This window comes from Phoca vitulina, unplaced genomic scaffold (assembly GCF_004348235.1).
Source record: "Phoca vitulina isolate PV1807 unplaced genomic scaffold, GSC_HSeal_1.0 scaffold13, whole genome shotgun sequence".
Lineage (NCBI taxonomy): Eukaryota > Metazoa > Chordata > Mammalia > Carnivora > Phocidae > Phoca > Phoca vitulina.
This window is the reverse complement of record NW_022589716.1, coordinates 48,065,909-48,087,804: the sequence shown is the minus strand read 5'-3', so window position 1 is coordinate 48,087,804 and position 21,896 is coordinate 48,065,909. Positions and strand designations below refer to the sequence as shown.

General features: G+C 45.5%; 1 protein-coding gene across 5 annotated transcripts in view; it reads right to left on the bottom strand.

Moving 5' to 3' along the window:
• SLC41A3 (solute carrier family 41 member 3) overlaps positions 1 to 21,896 on the bottom strand; it is a 90,744-nt gene that overhangs the window by 47,315 nt on the left and 21,533 nt on the right. For 4 of the 5 annotated variants that reach the window (XM_032412082.1, XM_032412084.1, XM_032412085.1 and 1 more), the window contains exon 3: positions 10,983 to 11,090. In XM_032412082.1, coding sequence (XP_032267973.1) covers positions 10,983 to 11,090 — 108 coding nt within the window. Of the gene's footprint in view, positions 1 to 10,982; positions 11,091 to 12,314; positions 12,370 to 21,896 lie in introns of those variants that run through there. The other variant, XM_032412086.1, reaches the window with a different exon arrangement.

The window sequence follows — 21,896 nt, the reverse complement described above, 5'->3', positions numbered from 1 at the left end:
AGAAATGGAAAAACGTTCCATGCTCATGGATTGGAAGAACAAATATTGTGAAGATGTCAATGCTACCTAGAGCAATCTACACATTCAATGCAATCCCCATCAAAATACCATCCACTTTTTTCAAAGAAATGGAACAAATAATCCTAAAATTTTTATGGAACCAGAAAAGACCCTGCATAGCCAGAGGAATGTTGAAAAAGAAAAGCAAAGCTGGTGGCATCGCAATTCCAGACTACAAAGCTGTCATCATCAAGACACTATGGTACTGGCACAAAAACAGGCACATAGATCAATGGAACAGAATAGAGAGCCCAGAAATGGACCCTCAACTATATGGTCAACTAATCTTTGACAAAGCAGGAAAGACTGTCCAATGGAAAAAAGACAGTCTCTTCAACAAATGGTGTTGGGAAAATTGGACAGCCACATGCAGAAGAATAAAACTGGACCATTTCCTTACACCACACACAAAAATAGACTCCAAATGGTTGAAAGACCTCAATGTGAGACAGGAGTCCATCAAAATCCTAAAGGAGAACACAGGCAGCAACCTCTTCGACCTCAGCCGCAGCATCTTCTTCCTAGAAACATCGCCAAAGGCAAGGGAAGCAAGGGCAAAAATGAACTATTGGGACTTCATCAAGATAAAAAGCTTTTGCAAAGCAAAGGAAACAGTCAACAAAACCAAAAGACAACTGACAGAATGGGAGAAGATATTTGCAAATGACATATCAGATAAAGGGCTAGTATCCAAAATCTATAAAGAACTCATCAAACTCAACACCAAAAGAACAAAGAATCCAATCAAGAAATGGGCAGAAGACATGAACAGACATTTTTCCAAAGAAGACATCCAAATGGCCAACAGACACATGAAAAAGTGTTCAATATCGCTCGGCATCAGGGAAATCCAAATCAAAACCTCAATGAGATACCACCTCACACCAGTCAGAATGGCTAAAATTAACAAGTCAGGAAAGGACAGATGTTGGCGGGTATGCGGAGAAAGGGGAACCCTCCTACACTGTTGGTGGGAATGCAAGCTGGTGCAGCCACTCTGGAAAACAGTGTGGAGGTTCCTCAAAAAGTTGAAAATAGAGCTACCATATGATCCAGCAATTGCACTACTGGGTATTTACCCCAAAGATACAAAAGTAGGGATCCGAAAGGATACGTGCACCCCGATGTTTATATCAGCAATGTCCACAATAGCCAAACTGTGGAAAGAGCCAAGATGTCCATCGACAGATGAATGGATAAAGAAGAAGTGGTATATATATACAATGGAATATTATGCAGCCATCAAAAGGAATGAGATCTTTCCATTTGCAACGACGTGGATAGAACTGGAGGGTATTATGCTGAGTGAAATAAGTCAAACAGAGAAAGACATGTATCATATGACCTCACTGATATGAGGAATTCTTAATCTCAGGAAACAAACTGAGGGTTGCTGGAGTGGGGGGTGGGGGGGAGGGATGGGGTGACTGGGTGATGGACACTGGGGAGTGTATGTGCTCTGGTAAGCGCTGTGAATTGTGCAAGACTGTTGAATCTCAGATCTGTACCTCTGAAACAAATAATGCAATATATGTTAAGAAAGAAAAAAAGAAGAAGAATGTAGCAGGAGGGGAAGAACAAAGGGGGGGAAATCGGAGGGGGAGAAGAACCATGAGAGACGATGGACTCTGAAAAACAAACTGAGGGTTCTAGAGGGGAGGGGGGTGGGAGGATGGCTTAGCCTGGTGATGGGTACTGAGCAGGGCACGTTCTGCATGGAGCACTGGGTGTTATGCACAAACAATGAATCATGGAACACTATATCTAAAACTAATGATGTAATGTATGGGGATTAACATAACAATAAAAAATTAAAAAAAAATAAAAATAAAAAAAATAAATTATTCAATCTGCTCAACATACATATTGATGTAGGACATAAGGAAAAATTAATTCTAAAGAATTAACCAATGATTTCAGCACCATTTATTAATAACTCATCCTTTTTCAGGGAGCCTGGGTGGCTCAGCTGGTTAAGCGTTGGACTCTTGGTTTCAGCCCAGGCCATGATCTCAGGGTCCTGGGATCGAGCCCCATATTGGGCTCCTTACTCAGGGGGAGCCTGCTTGAGGATTCTCTCTCTCCCTCTCTCAAATAAATAAATAAATCTTTATTAAAAACTCAACCTTTTTCACTGGTTTAAAATGCCAATATTCAATAGATTATATTTGTATACATCTGATTTTTTTTCTGGATGTTCTATTTTGTTGTATGATACATTCACTAACACTGGTTGCAAAATAGTTTAATTACTATAGCGTTATATTACATTTTAAATGTGGAAATCAAATTTCACCATTACTATTAGTATTCTTACTCTTTCTCCTATCAATATTTTCTTGGCTATTCTCACTCACTTATTCGGCCAGATCAACTTGAAAATAATATTGTTGGACTTGGGAAAAGATGGCGGAGGAGTAGGGGACCCTATTCCAACCGGTCCCCTGAATTGAGCTGGATATCCACCAGAGCACTCTGAACACCCACGAAATCAGCCTGAGATGTAAGAAGATATATCTGGATCTCTACAAACAGAATCTTGCAGGCGGTTGGTTTCGAGGTATGAAGCAGGGAGTCGTGATTCCATGGGCAGATATCAGAAGATAAAACAGAAGGGTGAGGGAGCTGTGGGGATCCTGAACCGCCGGTTCGTGAAAGCTCCCGCACTGAGGATGGGGCACAGACTCGCAGACTGGTAGTGGTGGGGAAAGGACATTAGGGCAGCCCCCCCGGACTGAAACCTGGAGATGCGGGGCCGTGCGTGCAAACTGGGGGCGGCTGGTGGTTTTAGAAGCACAAAGGGCAGAGATGTGCTCACGTGCCCCAACCTAGAGGAAAGGACTGGGAGTACTGCTGCAGGGTGCACAACCCAGGGAGCTGCAGTTTTTAGCAGCATAGACAGAAATGGAGATAGTGTGGCCTGGAGAGCTCACCGAAGAACAGACTGCAACTTCTCTGTTCTGAGGCAGAGGGTTGGAAACAGTCGCTTCTGCTCTGACCCTCCGAAGAGATGAGAAAGCCACCAGGGAAAGCCGCCAGAGAACAAAAGCCCTGAAAAACCAGTTTTCATTGAGCCCATCCCCCCCAGAAGGGGCAGGGCAACTCTGCCCAAACAGGGTTGCCTCAGTAACAGCGTGGCAGGCCCCTCCCCCAGAAGACAAGCTGGGAGAACAAGAGGCCAGCAACCCTAAGGTCCCTAGAAAACAGGTGCATCTTGCTTGGGTTCTCGTCAATAATTTGCACTCTGTACATTCCCTCAACCACCCCTCAACAGAATGACTAGGAAGAGGAACCCTCAAAACAGTTAAGACTCAGAGACTGTGACTTCTGCCACAGATTTACAAATGGATACAGGTATAACCAAGATGTCAGAAATGGGACTTCAGGGTAACAGTTATGAAGATGATAGCTAGAATGGAGAAATTGATTAATGGCAACATAGAGTCTCTAAGGGCAGAAATGAAAGCTGAACTGGCAGAACTTAAAAATGCTATCAATGAGATCCAATCTAATCTAGATACCCTTAACAGCTAGGGCAAATGAGGCAGAAGAACGACTTAGTGATCTAGAAGACCAATTGATCGAAAAGAAGGAAAAAGAGGAGGCTTGGGAGAAACAGCTCAAAATCCATGAAAACAGAATTAGAGAAATAAGAGACACCATGAAACGTTCCGATGTCAGAATTATTGGGATCCCTGAGGGGTGGAGAGAGAGAGAGAGTACTAGAAGATGTATTTGAGCAAATCATAGCTGAGAACTTCTCTAATCTGGGGAATAAAACAAGCATTTGTGTCCTAGAGGCATAGAGGACCCCTCCCAAGATCAAGGAAAACAGACCAACGCCCCGGCATGTAATAGTAAAACTCGCAAACACAGAACGAAGGAAACCCTCTTAAGGGCAGTTAGGGGTAAGAAATTCCTTACGTACAGAGGGGGGAACATCAGAATAACGTCAGACCTATCCAGAAACCTGGAAAGCCAGAAAGGCCTGGCAAGACATATTCAGGGTACTAAATGAGAAGAACATGCAGCCCAGAATACTTTATCCGGCAAGGCTTTCATTTAGCATGGATGGAGAGATGCAGAGCTTCCACGACCAGCAGAAGTTGAAAGAATATGTGACCACTAAGCCGGCCCTGCAAGAAATATTAAGGGGGTTCTTTAAAAGGAGAAAGACCCCAAGAGTGATCTACAACAGAAATTTACAGGGACAATCTATAAAAACAACGTCTTCACAGGCAACATGATGACAATAAATTCGTATCTTTCAATAATCACTCTCAACATGAACAGCCTAAATGCTCCCATAAAACGGCACAGGGTTGCAGATTGGATAAAAACACAGGACCCATCCATATGCTGTCTACAAGAGACTCATTTTGAACCTAAAGATACATCCAGACTGAAAGTGAAGGGATGGAGATCCATCTTCCATGCCAATGGACCTCAAAAGAAAGCTGGGGTAGCAATTCTTATATCAGACAAATTAGATTTTAAGCTAAAGACTGTAGTTAGAGGCACAGAAGGACACTATATCATTCTTAAAGGGTCTATCCAACAAGAAGATCTAACAACTGGGAGCAGCCAACTACATAAGCCAACTATTAACCAAAATATAGAGTCATATTGATAACAATACGTTAATTGTAGGAGACCTCAATACTCCACTCTCAGCAACAGACAGATCATCTAAGCAGAAAATCAACAAGGAAACAAGAGCTTTGAACGACACACTGGACCAGATGGACCTCGTAGATATATACAGAACATTCCACCCTAAAACGACAGAATACTCATTCTTCTTGAGCGTACATGGAACTTCCTCCAGAATAGACCACATACTGGGTCACAAATGAGGATTCAACCAATACCAAAAGATTGAGATTATTCCCTGCATATGATCAGACCACTATGCTTTAAAGCTGGAACTCAATCACAAGAAAAATTTGGCAGAAACTCAAACACTTGGAAGCTAAAGACCACTCTGCTCAAGAATGTTTGGGTCAACCAGGAAATCAAAGAAGAACTTAAACAATTCATGGAAACCAATGAGAACCAAAACACATCAGTCCAAAACCTATGGGATACTGCAAAGGCAGTCCTAAGGGGGAAATACATAGCCATCCAAGCCTCACTCAAAAAAATAGAAAAATCCCAAATTCACCAACTAACTCTACACCTTAAAGAACTGGAGAAAAAGCAACAAATGATGCCTAAGCCATGCCTTAAAAGAGAAATAATTAAGATCAGAGCACAGATCAATGAATTAGAAACCAGAAACACAGTAGGTCAGATTAATGAAACTAGAAGCTGGTTCTTTGAAAGAATTAATAAAATCGATGCACCACTGGCCAGACTTATCCAAAAGAAAAGAGAAAGGACCCAAATTAATAAAATTATGAATGAAAGGGGAGAGATCATGACTATCACCAAGGAAATAGAAACAATTATTAGAAATTATTATCAACAACAGGTAGTTGTTGATAAATTAAGCAACCTGGAAAAAATGGATGCCTTCCTGGAAACCTCTAAACTGCCAAGAGTGAAACAGGAAGAAATTGACAACCTGAATAGGCCAATAACCAGTAACAAGATTGAAGCAGTGATCAAAAAACCTCCCAAAAAGCAAGAGTCCAGGGCCTGATGGATTCCCTGGGGGATTCTACCAAACATTCAAAGAAGAAATAATACCTATTCTCCCGAAGCTGTTTCAAAAAATAGAAACAGAAGGAAAGCTTCCAGACTCATTCTATGATGCCAGCATTACCTTAATCCCCAAACCAGGCAAAGACCCCATCAAAAAGGAGAATTTCAGACCGAAATCCCTGATGAATATGGATTCCAAAATCCTCAACAAAATCCTAGCTAATAGGATCCAACAATACATTAAAAGGATCATCCACCACGACCAAGTGGGATTTATCCCCGGGATGCAAGGGTGGTTCAACATTCGCAAATCAATCAGTGTGATAGAACACATTAATAAGAGGAGGGAGAAGAACCATAGGGTCCTCTCAATTGATGCACAAAAAGCATTTGACAAAATACAGCATCCTTTCCTGATTAAAACTCTTCAGAGTATAGGGATAGAGGGAACATTCCCAAGTTCATAAAATCCATCTATGAAAAACCCACAACGAATATCATCCTCGACGGGGAAAAGCTGAGAGCCTTTCCCTTAAGATCAGGAACACAACAAGGATGCCCACTGTCGCCACTACTGTTCAACATAGTACTAGAAGTCTTAGCAACAGCAATCAGACAACAAAAAGAAATAAAAGGTATTCAAATAGGCAAAGAAGTCAAACTCTCTCTTTTTGCAGATGACATGATACTTTATGTGGAAAACCCAAAAGACTCCACCCCCAAATTACTAGAACTCATACAGCAATTCAGTGATGTGGCAGGACACAAAATCAATGCACGGAAATCAGTTGCTTTCCTCTACATTAACAATGTAACTGTAGAAAGAGAAATTAGGGAATAGATTCCATTTACAATAGCACCTATAACCATAAGATACCTTGGAATAAACTGAACCAAAGAAGTAAAGGATCTATACTCTAGGAATTACAAAACACTCATGAAAGAAATTGAAGAAGACACAAAGAGATGGAAAAACATTCGATGCTCATGGATCGGAAGAATAAACATTGTTAAAATGTCTATGCTACCCAGAGCAATCTATACCTTCAATGCCATCCTGATCAAAATTCCAATGATATTTTTCAAAGTGCTGGAACAAATAATCCTAAAATTTGTATGGAATCAGAAAAGACCCCCAAATCGCCAAGGAAATGTTGAAAAAGAAAAACAAAGCTGGGCACATCATGCTCCCTCATTTCAAGCTATATTACAAAGCCATGATCACCATGACAGCATGATACTGGCACAAAAACAGACATATAGATCAATGGAACAGAATAGAGAGCCCAGATATGGACCCTCAACTCTATGGTCAAATAATCTTTGACAAAGCAGGAAAAAATATGCAATGGAAAAAAGACAGTCTCTTCAACAAATGGTGCTGGGAAAATTGGATAGCTATATACAGAAGAAGGAAACTCGACCATTCTTTAATACCATACACAAAGATAAAATGGATGAAAGACCTCAATGTGAGACAGGAATCCATCAAAGTCCTAGAGGAGAACACAGGCAGTAACCTCTTTGACATTGGCCACAGCAACTTCTTTCAAGATACATCTCCAAAGGCAAGTGAAATAAAAGCAAAAATGAACTTTTGGGACTTCATCAAGAAGCACAGGAAAGAAAACAGTCAACAAAACAAAAAGGCAACCCACAGAATGGAGAAGATATTTGCAAACACCACAGACAAAGGGCTGATATCCACGATGTATAAAGAACTTCTCAAACTCAACACCCAAAAAAATCCAGTCAAGAAATGGGCAGAAGACATGAATAGACACTTCTCCATAGAAGACATACAAATGGCTAACAGACACATGAAAAAATGTTCATCATCATTAGCCATCAGGGAAATCCAAATCAAAACCACACTGAGATACCACCTTACACCAGTTAGAATGGCAAAAATGGACAAGGCAAGAAACAACAAATGTTGGAGAGGTTATGGAGAAAGGGGAACCCTCTTACACTGTTGGTGGGAATGCAAGCTGGTACAGCCACTTTGAAAAACAGTGTGGAGGTTCCTCAAAAAGTTAAAAATAGAGCTACCCTATAACCCAACATTTGCACTCCTGGGTATTTACCCCAAAGACAATGTAGTGAAAAGATGTAGTGAAAAGAAGAGCCATATGCACCCCAATGTTCACAGAAGCAATGTCCGCAATAGCCAAACTGTGGAAAGAGCCGAGATGCCCTTCAACAGATGAATGGATAAAGAAGTTGTGGTTCATATATACAATGGAATATTACTCAGCCATCAGAAAGGATGAATACCCAACTTTTACATCAACATGGATGGGACTGGAGGAGATTATGCTAAGTGAAATAAGTCAAGCAGAGAAAGTCAATTATCATATGGTTTCACTTATTTGTGGAACATAAGGAATAGCATGGAAGACATTAGGAGAAGGAAGGGAAAAATGAAGGGGGGGAATCGGAGGGGGCAGATGAACCATGAGAGACTATGGATTCTGAGAAACAAACTGGGGGTTTTAGAGGGGAGGGGGTGGGGGGATGGGTTAGCCTGGTGATAGGTATTAAGGAGGGCATGTATTGCATGGAGCACTGGGTGCTACACGAAAACAAAGAATCATGGAACACTACATCAAAAACTAATGATGTACTGTATGGTGACTAACATAACATAATAAAATTAAATTAAATTTAAAAAAAATAAAAATAAAAAAAATAATATTGTCAACTGTTCTCCTAACTCCTTTGGCACACTGATACTAACTGCATTAACTTTATAAACTAAAACAGGGAAAATTGGTAACTTTACTACATTGACTTTCCCCATTCTGGAACTTCGTATCTCTCTCCAAATTTATATTTCCCTTTGTAAAGTATTGTTGTTTTATTTGTATAGGTCCTGAACATTTATGGCTTCAGTCTGAAGATGTTTTAAAATTAGTTTATGTTTTAAAAGATACCTCTTTTCTGACTGTATTTTGTAAATGATTATTTCTAGTGTGTACACAAGTACATAGATACACATTTATGTATGTCAATACATATATTTTTTTAATTTCATCTAGATATTTTGAAACCAGGTCACTTTATTGAGCTTATTAGTTTCATAGTTTTCTAGCTGATTTGCTTAGATTTTTCCAAGACGGCAAATATATCGATAGCAAATAATGAGTTTTTCTCCTCCTTCCCAATATGCAAGTCTCTTTCTTCCTTTTCTTGGCTTATTACAATATCTAAAACATCCAGAACAATATAGCTAAAATAAAACAATGTAAATAAAACAAAATAAATATAAAACAATACAGAAAAATTATTCTATTTCAAGTTGCACTACGAGTATTTTTAAAAATCATGAATGTGTGTTGAAAACAAAACTTATCTATAGAGACTGGAGCTGGATCAGGGTTGCCAGGATGGAGTGGTGGGAGAGGCTGGGCTGAGTGCACGAGGAGACATCTCCTGGGGAGATGGAAATGTTTTAGATCTCAACTGGGGTGGTAGTTACACGGGGACACAGATCTGTCAAAAGTCACTGACCTATATGCTTAAAATTTGTGAGTTTTTATTTTATTAATTTATACCCTAATACAGTGATTTAAACAAAAATACAGAATGGGTGTTGAGTGCCTTCAAAGGTTCTACTGTGATGATAATGACGGTATTCTCCTTGGACAGATGGCTGTAATGAATTATACTACTAGTGTGTTTTCCCTCTATGTTTTATGTATTTAAAACAAATTACAACGAAGATTTGATCATTGCAGAGAATGTTTAACATGTAGTTAAACATTATGAAATAAAAATGCTAACACCTGAAATGACACCACAGCAGAGGCTGCAAGCAACATTTTTTTCCCTCTCAAACACTGACCAATGTAATCATTTGTGTGTGTGTCTGTATCATGTTATCTGCTGCTTAAAACATTTCAATGGGGTGCCTGGGTGGCTCAGTTGGTTAAGCGACTGCCTTTGGCTCAGGTCATGATCCTGGAGTCCTGGGATCAAGTCCCACATCGGGCTCCCTGCTCAGCGGGGAGTCTGCTTCTCCCTCTGACTCTCCCCCCTCATGTGCTCTCCCTTTCATTCTCTCTCTCTCAAATAAATAAATAAAATCTTAAAAAAATAAAAATAAAAAAAATAAAACATTTCAATGTCCTTACGGGTCTGTAAATGATCCAGCCCTACCTGTTAATTCCCTAATACTGTTGTAACAAATTATCACAAATTTCATGGCTTAAAACAACAGAAATGCATTCTCTTACAGTTCTGGAGGCCGAGTCTGAAATGAGTCTTCTGGGGCAAAAATCAAGGTGTCAACAGGGCCTTACTCCCTCTGGAAGCTCTAGGGAGGAATCTGTTTCTTCACCTTTTCCAGCAGGTAGAGCTACCTTTCCTGGCTCTTCCTCCATCTTCAAATCCATGGCATAGCATCTTCTCTGCCTTGGCTTCCCTCACATGGCCTTTTCTTCTGAAACTTCCCTGTCCTTTGTGATGACACTGGGGCCCACCTGGATAATCCAGGATAATCTCCCAGGTCCTTCACTTAACCACACCTGCAAAGACCCTGTCCACATAGGGAACCATGCACAGGCCCGACTGATTAGGATGTGGCTCTTCAGGGGCCACTGTCAGGCTGACTGCCCTTCACCCACCTCTCCAGGCAGCACTATGCCAGCTACACTGCCCTTCTTTCAGTCTCTTGCCTGTACCATACCTCCTCTTGCCACAGGCCTGGTTCACACACTGGTTCACAAAGGGGAGAGACCACTATGCATAAAAGAATTTCAGCTCCCAGGAGAGCTGGGAGGGCTGCCACAAGTAACAAGGCGAGGATAGTGTGAGCTATAGAACCCTGAGAAGCCGCTCTGCTGACGGAGCATTCAAGGAGCCATTCTAGAGAACAGAGTCCTCCAACAGAGGTGGGTGCCATGGTGATTCAAATCCTCTGTCTCCTCTCCCAAACTCTCCAGGAAGTCTGCATTGCTCATTACAACTTTTACGTGAATGTGTGGAGCCAGGCTCAGGGACACAGAGCAGCACCTGACACTGGGTTAGAGGAGAAACTGAGGGCACACAGAGCTGGGCCCAGCCCTTGCCAGCAGTCCAGTTGGGCCATGGAAAAACAGAATGGCAGACTGGGAGGAGTGACCAGGTGGAGCATCGTGATAGAACAGAACCTCATTACACTCATTTTTCCAGAGTCCAACCCACCAGCTAACAAGCTATGAGGGGAGCTTGGGAGGTGCCCATGGGTCCATCCCTGGGGGGCAGCTGGCCCAGACACTCAGATATCTACTTACAGCTGTGGAGAGTCGTGACGCCAGCGTCATTTCCAGGTTCCCCTTCAGGCCCACCAGGGGTGGCACCAACGTCAATAGGTCTTTAACCTCTACAAACACGGGCCAGTGCTGGTGGGGAAAGAATAAGGAGATCAATTCAAATACACATATTGGCACATCTTCAAAATTTCTTGAAAGAAGTTGTGGCAAGTTACTTCTCATGAGTAAGACTAAGTAGTTTCTTAAATGGCTTTAAATTAAACATAGAATAAGGAAGCCATGAAATTTTCTGAATACTATTCAGTGAACAGCACTAGTGGCCTCAGGAGAGTTCCTTTCTTTCTCTGGCCTTCAGCAGCTGGGAAAACTGGGGGGCAAGCTGGGGTCCGAGGCCAACTGGTTGGGTCCAGTCTGCAAACACGCTGTGTCCAGTGTGGCCCATGTGTTTGTAGCACAGGAACGAGTCACCGATTTCAAAGCTGGGAGATTCCTCATGAATGGGAGCGCCGGCAAGACCAGCTGGGACTGAGGAGTGGCCCTGCTCTACCAGGGACAGTGATTCCCAGGTGGCCCCAAGACACCACGGCCAAGTGGCCCCACAGCATCATGTGCGGACTCTGGATTTGTCAAAACAGACAGAATATGTCTCTATCCAGGTCTCTATCAAATGTAAAAAATTAAAAATGAAAAAAAAGGGCCCCTGGGTGGCTCAGTCGGTTAAGCATCTGCCTTCGGCTCACGTCATGATCCCCGGGTCCTGGGATCAAGCCCTGAGTCGGGCTCCTCGCTCAGCGGGGAGCCTGCTTCTCCCTCTGCCCCTCCCCACCTCGTGCTCTCTATCTCCCTCTTCTCTCTCACTCGCTCTCGCTCTATCTCAAATAAAGATAAGATAAAATAAAAAAGAATGAAAGGGGCACATACATTAAGAAAACTGGAAGAGAAAAAACTTGTTTGTGAAGTGAAAATGATTTCTACCTGTTTATATGCAATTAGATTGCCTGTGCCCCCCTCCATCAATTTTCAATACCCCATCTGGTCCTACTGACTTAATTTACCTCTCTGGCCCCTATAGATACATGTGATCCCTACACTAAAGGTTCCTCTTGGTTTTAGAATTCTAGACCTAAAACATCCTCCTACTTTGTCAGCTAGCAGACAGGAGGCCTGGCGTCTGGTCCCTGTTCCCTGAAACTGAAGATGTATGAACCCACTTACTGTAGGGGCCCAGAAGAGTCATCTAAAGCATCCCAACAAAACATCTTACAGGGCCTGAAGTGAAAGGGGTCACGCCTCCTTCAGGTTCTTCGATGGAGAAAGAGCACCCATGGCTGATGGCTTCCTTTCTCCTTTTACCTTATCTGCAAAGCTGGGGCATTCAGAATCCATTCCCAGCTCTGATGGAGTTAGGAGTCTGCCCTCCCCTGAAAGTTCAGAAGAAAACTGTGTCACCAGGCAAGGAGGTACTCCCACCATCAGCAGCCTCCTGCAGTTCCTGGTCTTCCAGAAGCATCCAGCCCCAGTCCCCTGTGCAGCTGTCCTATCAGTGCACCACATCGCATCCAGAGAGGTCAGTCTGCTATCCAGTTCCTGACAGGGCCCTCCTCCCTGGGCTCTGGCCTCCCCTAAGGCTGGCATTGTCTACCCCAAGCCTCCTCCCACCTCCCCAGCAAGCTGGCCTGCTCCCGAGCACTTTCTTTTCAGCTGACACACAAGTCCGAGTACCCACTGACTCAAGAGTAAAAATAACACCCCCCTCTCAGCATCCCCTGCCACAGAGGGCTCACCAACACCCAAACAACTCCTCTGTACTCAGCATACAACATGAGCAGAGCAGACAGATCCCCTCACTGTCTGTCCAGCACCCTGCCCCCATGACCATGGCCGGGTCCCATTCCTCACTCCTTGCAAACGTCATTCATCTGTATCTCTGCACACACTGATCCCTCTGCTTGGAATGTTTGCTGTCTCTCACATCATCCTAGAAGCTATTATATTATCCTGTAAGGTCCAACTCCAGCTGTCCTGCTAACTACAGATTCTTTGATCCCTCTTTCTTCACAGGCAAACGTCTGCTCACTGCCTCTGCTCCCTGATACTTGTTTGTGGGATGATCAGATGAGGGCCTGCCTCGCCCACTAGGCTACAAATGCCAGGAAGGCAGGGACAGGCCTGCTTCTGCTCACCGCTGCACCCCCAGAGCCCCAGAGCAGCTGGTACAGCCTTCAAAACAATATGCTGAGTGAAGAAATGAGGAATCAGATGAATGAATGAATTCATCTCACCTACTCTGAGCACGGCTACATCCTAATTCATGTCTGATTCAGTGCAGAAAGACCACATACACAATTAAAACCCCTGTCATTGCCTCTGGGTGCACCCTGATAAGGTCTGAAGGACACACGTGACCTGATAATAGAGGCTTCCTCCACGAATAAACTGAGATTGAGGGCTTAACCTCAACTGCGATACTTACTTTATAAAAAAAGAGAAACATTTATACCTTCCTTCCTTGTGTAACTGAAAGATAATTCTTTGAAAAAAAACAAAAACAACGAACTGATACTCTGACCACTTACTGGGCCTCAATCCCTGGGCCCAACGATAGACTGAACCCAGACCCCATAAACAGAGAACAGATCCCTGGCCCCAAATCTAGAGGAGGTAAAGCCAGGACCTGACCAGTGCCCTTGGGGCCAGCCCACTGTGCCAGGCACAGCCACGAGACACACCTGCCAGGTGGTCATCCTTGCTGCAGGCTCATAAGACCCGAGGCCCTGGCATGAGGCAGCCTGGGAACAGATGGAGCCAGGTCACCCTCCTGTGTTGTGGGACTACCCTGTGGAATGGTGCTGGCAAGGCTGCCTCCTGCACCGCTGAGCAGCGGTGAGCAGGGAGGTGGTGGTGCACACGCAGGAGCCAAGCAAACCTGGGTGCCCTTGAAATTCACCATAGCCGGGAGGCCCTGCACGTTTGCAAATGGGAAGAAGGAATGAGTTGTATCTTCCAGGGTTTTTTCTGTTTCTCCCAGCTGCCGGGCCTCCCAAAGCTGGATGGCTCAAGGCCTGGATTTGCAGACAGCCTTCCCCCGGTATGCTCTGGGCCTGCCTTCCAAGACACCCCTTTTGTTGCATGCTAGCCTCCCAGATGGCACCTTAACACAGAGGTCCAGAAAGGTGTTCTGCCCTCCAGTAGACTTCCTCCTGGACTGGCCTTCTGCACCACCACTGCTAATGGTCAGGCACAATCCCGAGCCCGTCTTCCCCCCACATGCCACCGAATCTTCTGGACTCTGCCAAGATCCCCCAGCTGACTGATCAGCATTCTCCCAGGCTGCAGCAACTAAGGGACACGCAATGTAGTGGAGGGGCTCAAACTCATGCTCCATGAGGAGGTCATGGAAGGTCAAAAAGGAGAGACCCAGGGCAGAGTGTTTGTCCCCAGTATCCCCAGGAGGGTCTTAGGGAAGGGGTGAGAGACTACTACAAAAGCCCAAGGGCTGAAGCTCTGAGGTGGGAGAGATGGGTATATAGGTTGCCAGTCCCACAAATGAATGCTTTCTAACAGTACTGGCCAGTACACAATGGGCTGCTCTAGCCCCAGGAGCAGTGAATGTGCCATCCACTGAGCCGTGCAAGCAGAGGCTAAGTAGGAGGCATCATGAGCCTCATCCAGAGACTGGGGGACAGGGTGGGTGCTGATTGCCCCTCTCCAACTCAGAGACAGGTGCACAGGAAGGCTGAGCAGCCATCAGGAAGGAGATGTGGGGTCCAACTGAGGAAGGCACACACTAGCTGGGATGTCCCCATGGGCTGCAAAACAAAATTTAAATTTAATTTCACTGACTAAAAAGCATATCATATAGTATGATCCCATACGTTCTTGACAGATACACACCACAACGTTGACCAAGATTATGGGCACCCTCTCTTCTTCACTTACGTATATCGTCTAGAATCACAGACTAATTCTATAAAAATGTTTAGGCAGACAAAGCAAACCCTCAATGATTCAAACAGCATTACCTGAGCATAAACAGACCAGGAGAAGCGAATGCTAGAGTGTGTGCTCTCGCTCAAGGGCCTCCCTACATGTGCCTCCACCTAAGAGAGACCGCCGCATCCCGCGCCGCCTGGACCCCAGCCTGAGCTCTGGACAGAGATTCTGGGGACTGGAGGGAACAGTGCCCATCACCCTCAGGGCCCCAGCATGAGGCATACTCGGGCGCCCATTCTCACAACCCTGTGAGGTAGGTGCACTCGTTAACCCTGTCTGTAGGTGGGGAAGCTGATGCAGGGGAGGCTAATGAATTCCCTCACGTAGTGAGCAAATGGCAAAGAGTCTGAACCCCTCCAGGCCCTGCCTGATGAACCTGCATTCCCTGGAAGGAAAATGGTTTGAGCTCCCCAGGCTAACATGGTTCATGTGGGCTGACCTTGGAGAGGGTCGTCAGAAGCTTCTATGGATCTCAGACCTGAGGCCTCTGGAGGGACCTCTGGCTGGCACCACTGAGCCCGGGACTCCTGGGCATCAGGCCAGGCTCAGGGCTCTCCCAATCTATCTGTGATCCCCAGGGAGCCTGGCTCCCCACTCCCTCCACCCAGGGCCCCATGCTGGTTATCATATGCCCAGTACGCACTTGGATGATGTTCATCACCAGGCCCGCCGTCAACATGCCCAAGCCTGAGAGTAGAATGGGCACCACGATCTGGCAAATGATAGTGAAGACAGTCTCAGGGAAGACCCCGTGGGGGGACCGGGTAAGCTCACAGCTGAAGCCTCGCAGCTTCTTGCCCTGGAAGCGAAACTCCAGATTCAGCTGGGTGACCACCATGGTCAGGCTGCCAACCACATGCACAGGAGCAAGACGTCCAAGTCTGTCCTCTGTCCTCCTCACCCACACCAGGATATGTTTCCTAAGAGGTCCACACAGGTAATGTTGCCAGTGCCCTGAGGTGCTGGAAGGCTCCCCGACTGCCCCTCCACCAAGGGCGAGAGCAAGCAAGAAACAAAGGCCAGTGTGACTCAGAGCCTCATCTGGGGCCTCGGCAAGCTCCTGCTGTCCGTCCACTCCCTGCAGATCAGGTTCTCCTCAGAGAGTGGCTGCTGTGTCAGCTGGGACCTCCCTCAGCAGGACTGTCATGAGGAGACTCACAGTCTCTCCCAGTGACCTTGACAGCATCCAGTCCACGATGGCTTGGGCTGGACCCAGGGAGACAGAGCCGCATGAGGCCTGGCCTTGGTGAGGGCTGCAAAGAATCCTGCCTGCCTCTGCTTATGCACCCCAGGCTGCTTCTACTCGGCAGAGAAGTGCCTGGACAAATCTCAGCATAAAGGACCCACTCCTACAGGCCCCTGAGGAGTTCATTCCTCAAGGTTGAGAGGGCTGCAGGTACCCAAGAAAGAAGCCATGTCCTACGATCACCTTGACTTCAGAGTCCAAAGGCTCATGGCCATATGAAGAAGCTGTGTTCACAGAGGAAATGCAGCCCTGTTCTCTCTCAAGGGCCCAGAAGGCTTATAAACATGTTTCCAAAGGGACCCCACCACTCTCATCCACTACAAAGGTTAGACCAACCCTGATAGCCTGCTGACTGCCCCAACCCAGAGAGTTGGCTGGGACGTTACCTTTGACTGCCTGTGATTCTATTGTTGGGTGTGCCCTGTGCATTCCACAGGTACCAGGGACAGAATGGCAGGCCTGAGGGCTGGCTGGAACAAGGATCAAGGCCACAACCAAAAGAAGCCCCAGGTCAGAAGCACACTTACCTACTGACCCAAGAGGACTTAACCCGGACCAGGCCCTTGATCTGGGCCTCAACTTCTGCTCCTGTTCCTCTCAGGCAACTTAGCTGGTTCCCCTCTATTGGATAGTATGTCCCACACTCAGGTTCCATCCCCTTAGCCTGGAGTTCATGGTCCTCACCAATCTAGATCCTACTGATTTCCTCAAGCCTATCCACCTCCTCACCAACTCCAGCCAAACTTCTCCAAAAAATATCTCCCTCAAGCCCCAGATATTCCTCTCTCTGCATCTGTCCTCACATAATTCATTTATTCATTCATTCAACAGATATTTTTAAAGCCTCTCCTTGGAGCCAGACATAACGAGCTCTACCCTTCTTGGACATTCGTCCCTTTGATTTGTGACTGCTGGCCCAGTAGAACACAGTGGAAGAGACACCATGCCAGTCTGGTTCTTGAGAAACTAAGTCTCCACTTCCCATCTCCTGAGATGCTCATGCTTGAAACCCAGATACCACACTGTGAGGAGCCCAAGTGGTCACACAGAGAGGCCCCCTATGGGTGTTCCAGCTGTGATTCCAGGTGACAGCCAGGAGCAACTGTCATGTCGTGTAAGTGAGCTACCCTGCATTGCGTACGATGTGTGGAAGCCACAGCAGCAGATGCTGCAACGGAGCAGACACCCATTCTCACGGAGCCCTATCCAAACTGCAGATTCATGATCAAATTGAACGACTGGCTTGAAACAAGTCACCAAATTTGGGTGAGGTGTGCTGCATAGCAATAGGTAACAGGGACATCTGGGAGCCTCATCCCCACTCTACTTTTCTCATCTCAGATAAACTAACAACTACCAAGCCTCCCCTGAGCTTTCAGACTCCGTGTAACCCCCATGTAACTCGATCAGTCTTCCATGATCATTCCTTCCCACCCCTCTCCCTAGCCTCCTGCTTCAATGAATGGTTCTGCCAGAAACCCCAAACCCACTCTGATTACCCATCCCCTGACCACCTCAACCCCACATCCAATCTGCTTGTCCCCACGTCTCTCCCATGTCTGTCCCCTCCTCTCCAGCTCATGGTCACCACCTTTACCAGGGCCCTTACTACCTCCTAACCCATCTGTCCACCAGAAGTAATATGCTCTTCACATTAACATTTTATATTACATCTCCAAGTCACCTGCTTGCCCAAATACCCTCATTAGCTGTCAACTCATTACCTGAAAAAGTTGAGATTCTGTGGCCAGACATTCAAGGTCCCTCACAATTTTGGGGGGAAAAGCATCCATTTGAGCCCTCTCTTTCTAGAATATGGTCATCCACCACACAGCCTAGAAGGAACTTCCCGGGACCCTCACGTGGGCCATGCCTATGTTCACAATACTCCTGCAGGTTCCACACACTGCTCAGGCCAAACTCTTGCTAAACCTCAGGGCCAACTGAAGTGTCTTCTCATCTTTAAGGCCATCCCAGTTTCCTGGCTGGAGCCTAACATCTTCCCCAGAATTCCCAAGCTCTTTTTCTGAACCCCTCTGAAGGCAAGCCCACATTTGCTCAGTGGCAGCATGAAATGCACACACATTGACTCTCCCCTCCTGGAGTGCACTCCTCTGGAGATTGGAATCTGGCTGACTCACTGCTGCAACTTCAGAGCAGGGGAAAGCATTCATTCATTTACTCCAGAAATTAGTACTGAGGGGCTGATATTTGCCAGACTCTTGGTCTAAGTGTCATGGTACATGTTAGCTGAAAGACACACGCTTTCCACATGCCTTCCAGTGTGGCAGCCAAACATAAAAATGAAAATGTAATTATGACCTGTGATAAGTGCTCTGAAGGAAACCCAAGGAATGGGAGCAGAGATGAGGACCAACCAACCACACATAGCACTGAGACCTGCAAGTGAATAAATAAATGAATGAATGAAAGAGCTTCACTCCCTTGTGTAGCCATCTGTGCTTCTCAATGGCCTTTCACGCTGAATCATTTCACTTTCAATCCATCACCAGACTCGCAAAAATATCTCTAGGATGTTCACCAAGAAGTACAACCTTCTGTTTTTGCAAATGAGAAATCGAAGGCCCAACAGGCACATGAAAAAATGCTCCACATCACTAGCCATCAGGGAAATACAAATCAAAACCACACTGAGATACCACCTTACACCAGTCAGAATGGTAAAATTAACAAGACATGGAACAACAGATGTTGGCAAGGATGCAGAGAAAGTGGAACCCTCTTACACTGTTGGTGGGAATGCAAGCTGGTGCAGCCACTCTGGAAAACAGTATGGAGGTTCCTCAAGATGTTAAAAATAGAGCTACCCTACAACCCAGCAACTGCACTACTGGGTATTTACCCCAAAGACACAGATGTAGTGAAAAGAAGGGCCATATGCACCCCAGTGTTCATAGCAGCAATGTCCACAATAGCCAAACTGTGGAAAGAGCTGAGATGCCTTTCAACAGATGAATGGATAAAGAAGATGTGGTCCATATATACAATGGAATACTACTCAGCCACCAGAAAGGATGAGTACCCAACATTTGCATCGACATGGATGGAACTGTAGGGTATAACACTAAGTGAAATAAGTCAGAGAAAGACAATTATCATACGGTTTCACTCATATGTGGAACATAAGGAATAGCGCAGAGGAGCATAGGCAAAGGGAGGGAAAACTGAATGGTAAGAAATCAAAGAGGGAGACAAACCATGAGAGACTCTGGACTCTGGGAACCAAACTGAGGGTTACAGAAGGGAGGGGTGTTGGGGGGATGGGGTACCCGAGTGATGGATATTAAGGAGGGCACGTGTCGTGATGAGCACTGGGTGTTATACACACCTAATGAATCATTGAACACTACATCAAAAACTAGTATGTTGGCTAAACTGAATTTAAATTAAAAAAAAAAGAAAGAAAGAAATTGAAGGCCCTGAGAGGGTTTACCCAAGATCATCACACATGTTAGTATCAGAGGCGGGACTAAGACCCTGACTTCTGGGGCAGACTGCCTCCACCAACCTCCCTGCAGTCCACTCCTTGCCCTTTTCCCCATCTGCTGCTGCCCGCCATCAGTCCCTGTATTCAAACAAGAGTCTAAACCAGCAGAAGGCAGAGAGAAATGGCATGTTTTTGAGAAAGAAGTTGCAGAAGTTAATTGGTTTACAACAGAACCACTTGGAGCTGGCCTGGTTTCTCTGGCCACTGATCACACTGCTCCCACGGCACCCAGCTGGAGGGGCCCCCAACAAGTGATCACTTCTGATTTCAGCAACTCCTGCAATTTCTTTATAGTTCTGAATTTGGTCAAACATCCTAATACAATGTATAATTATACACAGTGGGCCCTTGAACCATTCTCATCAGTACAGAAGATATGGAAACAGACAATCATTTACATAATTTCACACAGAAAGAGATTCTTAATTAAGCAAGTTCTTAATCATTACAAAAATGTTTCTCATTTGTTTAAAAAATCAAATGAGAAATTAACATAAACGCACACACACAGAGCAGTGAACACAAGCAGTAAAAGGTCAGAAGGATATACATCAAGATGCTAAAAGTGGCTACTTTTGAGTGGTAGAATTAAAAGTGACCTTTATTTTATAATTTTCTGTACATTCTATTGTGATTACTTGCTTTCATAACCATCGAAACATAAATTGTCACCAAAAATAAATAAAATATATCATTACATGAAAAAAATTACTTTCCTGTGCTATTTGAGAACAAAATCTGTCAACATGGTTTATTGGGTCATAATCCAGAAAATCAGCAATGTGATTTTAAAAACAGTTCAGTAGCATAGTAGAAGATCTCAGAGAGCTTGAACTAGATTCTGGGGCTGCGCTGGGCAGCAGGGTAGAATCTGGGTCAAGGATGAGGTGGTTTCCTGGGTGACCCTGAATAAGTCCCTGCCCGTGTGGGCCTCTAACTTCTAATCATGAGGGGTGGGACAGCATCAGTGGTTTTCAGTCTATTCTGCCAGCAGAACGACCTGAAACGTGCAGCCCAGACCCAGGGACGGACCAATGAATCAGGATCCCCAGGCCTACAGCATGAATCCCTCATCTATTCCAACCCCCTCAATTTTTAGGGGGTATGTCTTTGTAGGACAATTAGGAGGGCCTGCAGAGGGTGGCAGAGGGCTTTGGAATGCACACCACTGTTCCTAGCTTTCCTTTCTGATTCTTTAGTGGGAACTGGTTATCTTCCCAGCAGCACACCTTCCAAATGGCCTCTTACTCCTTTCACGGTCACCTTGAGCCTGGGCTGGTTCTGAGCCACATGGTCATGCTTAAAAGACCTGAATTCTTCCCCATCCTGTTAAGGTCTCAGAGATCAAGCCGATTACATTTTCAATAACAGGAGGGGTTCTCCTTTATTTCCTGCTTCTTATGTGGCTGGCAGAACCCCACCCACAGGTGAACACGTGGATCCAGAGCACGCCCTCCCACCCAGGGCCAGCTGTTCTCACACACAGTTTCTCTAGGCAGCTCCCTCATGTCACTCGGGCCTCACTCCAGCCTCTAGTCCTCAGGCCTCCTCCAGCCTCCCCCTCTGAGGCTGAGGCACAGCTGGCCTGCTTGTCTTCAGAGCCCTTTCTGCTGTCTAACACTGACTTATGCATCTGCTGTCTGTCCCTCCCTGCTTGACTATGATGCCGTGAGAGCGGGGCCTGCTGTTGGGTCCTCCATAGTGTCCAGGACAGTGCTGCTCTGTCTGTCTGTCTGTCTCTCTCTCTCTCACACACACACACACACACACACACACGGGTTGCATGAATGAGTGAACAAATGAACAAATAAATAGAATCATAGAAACAAAGAGAAAAAGAAACCCAATCAGCCTTCGATAGGTTGAGTGGTGTAAGGCCTAAAATCATTATGATTTGCTGCCTTGACATCTGGTGAAACCAGGAGGGCCTCAAATGGTCTAACTACAACTTCCCTTCCCTACTCTGCTCTAACAGACAAGGTCCTCTAGTCAAGCAACTCTCCTTATCAAGGGGACCAGGCACAGTTTCTGCTTATTCCCGAGTAGGGGGTTTTAGTTCCGGCCAGCCCACGCTTTGCCATGGGAACCAGGGGCACCTTATCATATTGTTACTACAAAGCCTGCCTCCCGTAGCTCCTGGCAGTTCACTCTGCTCCCCAGCGCAACCCTGTGTGTCTCTGGGTGGTAG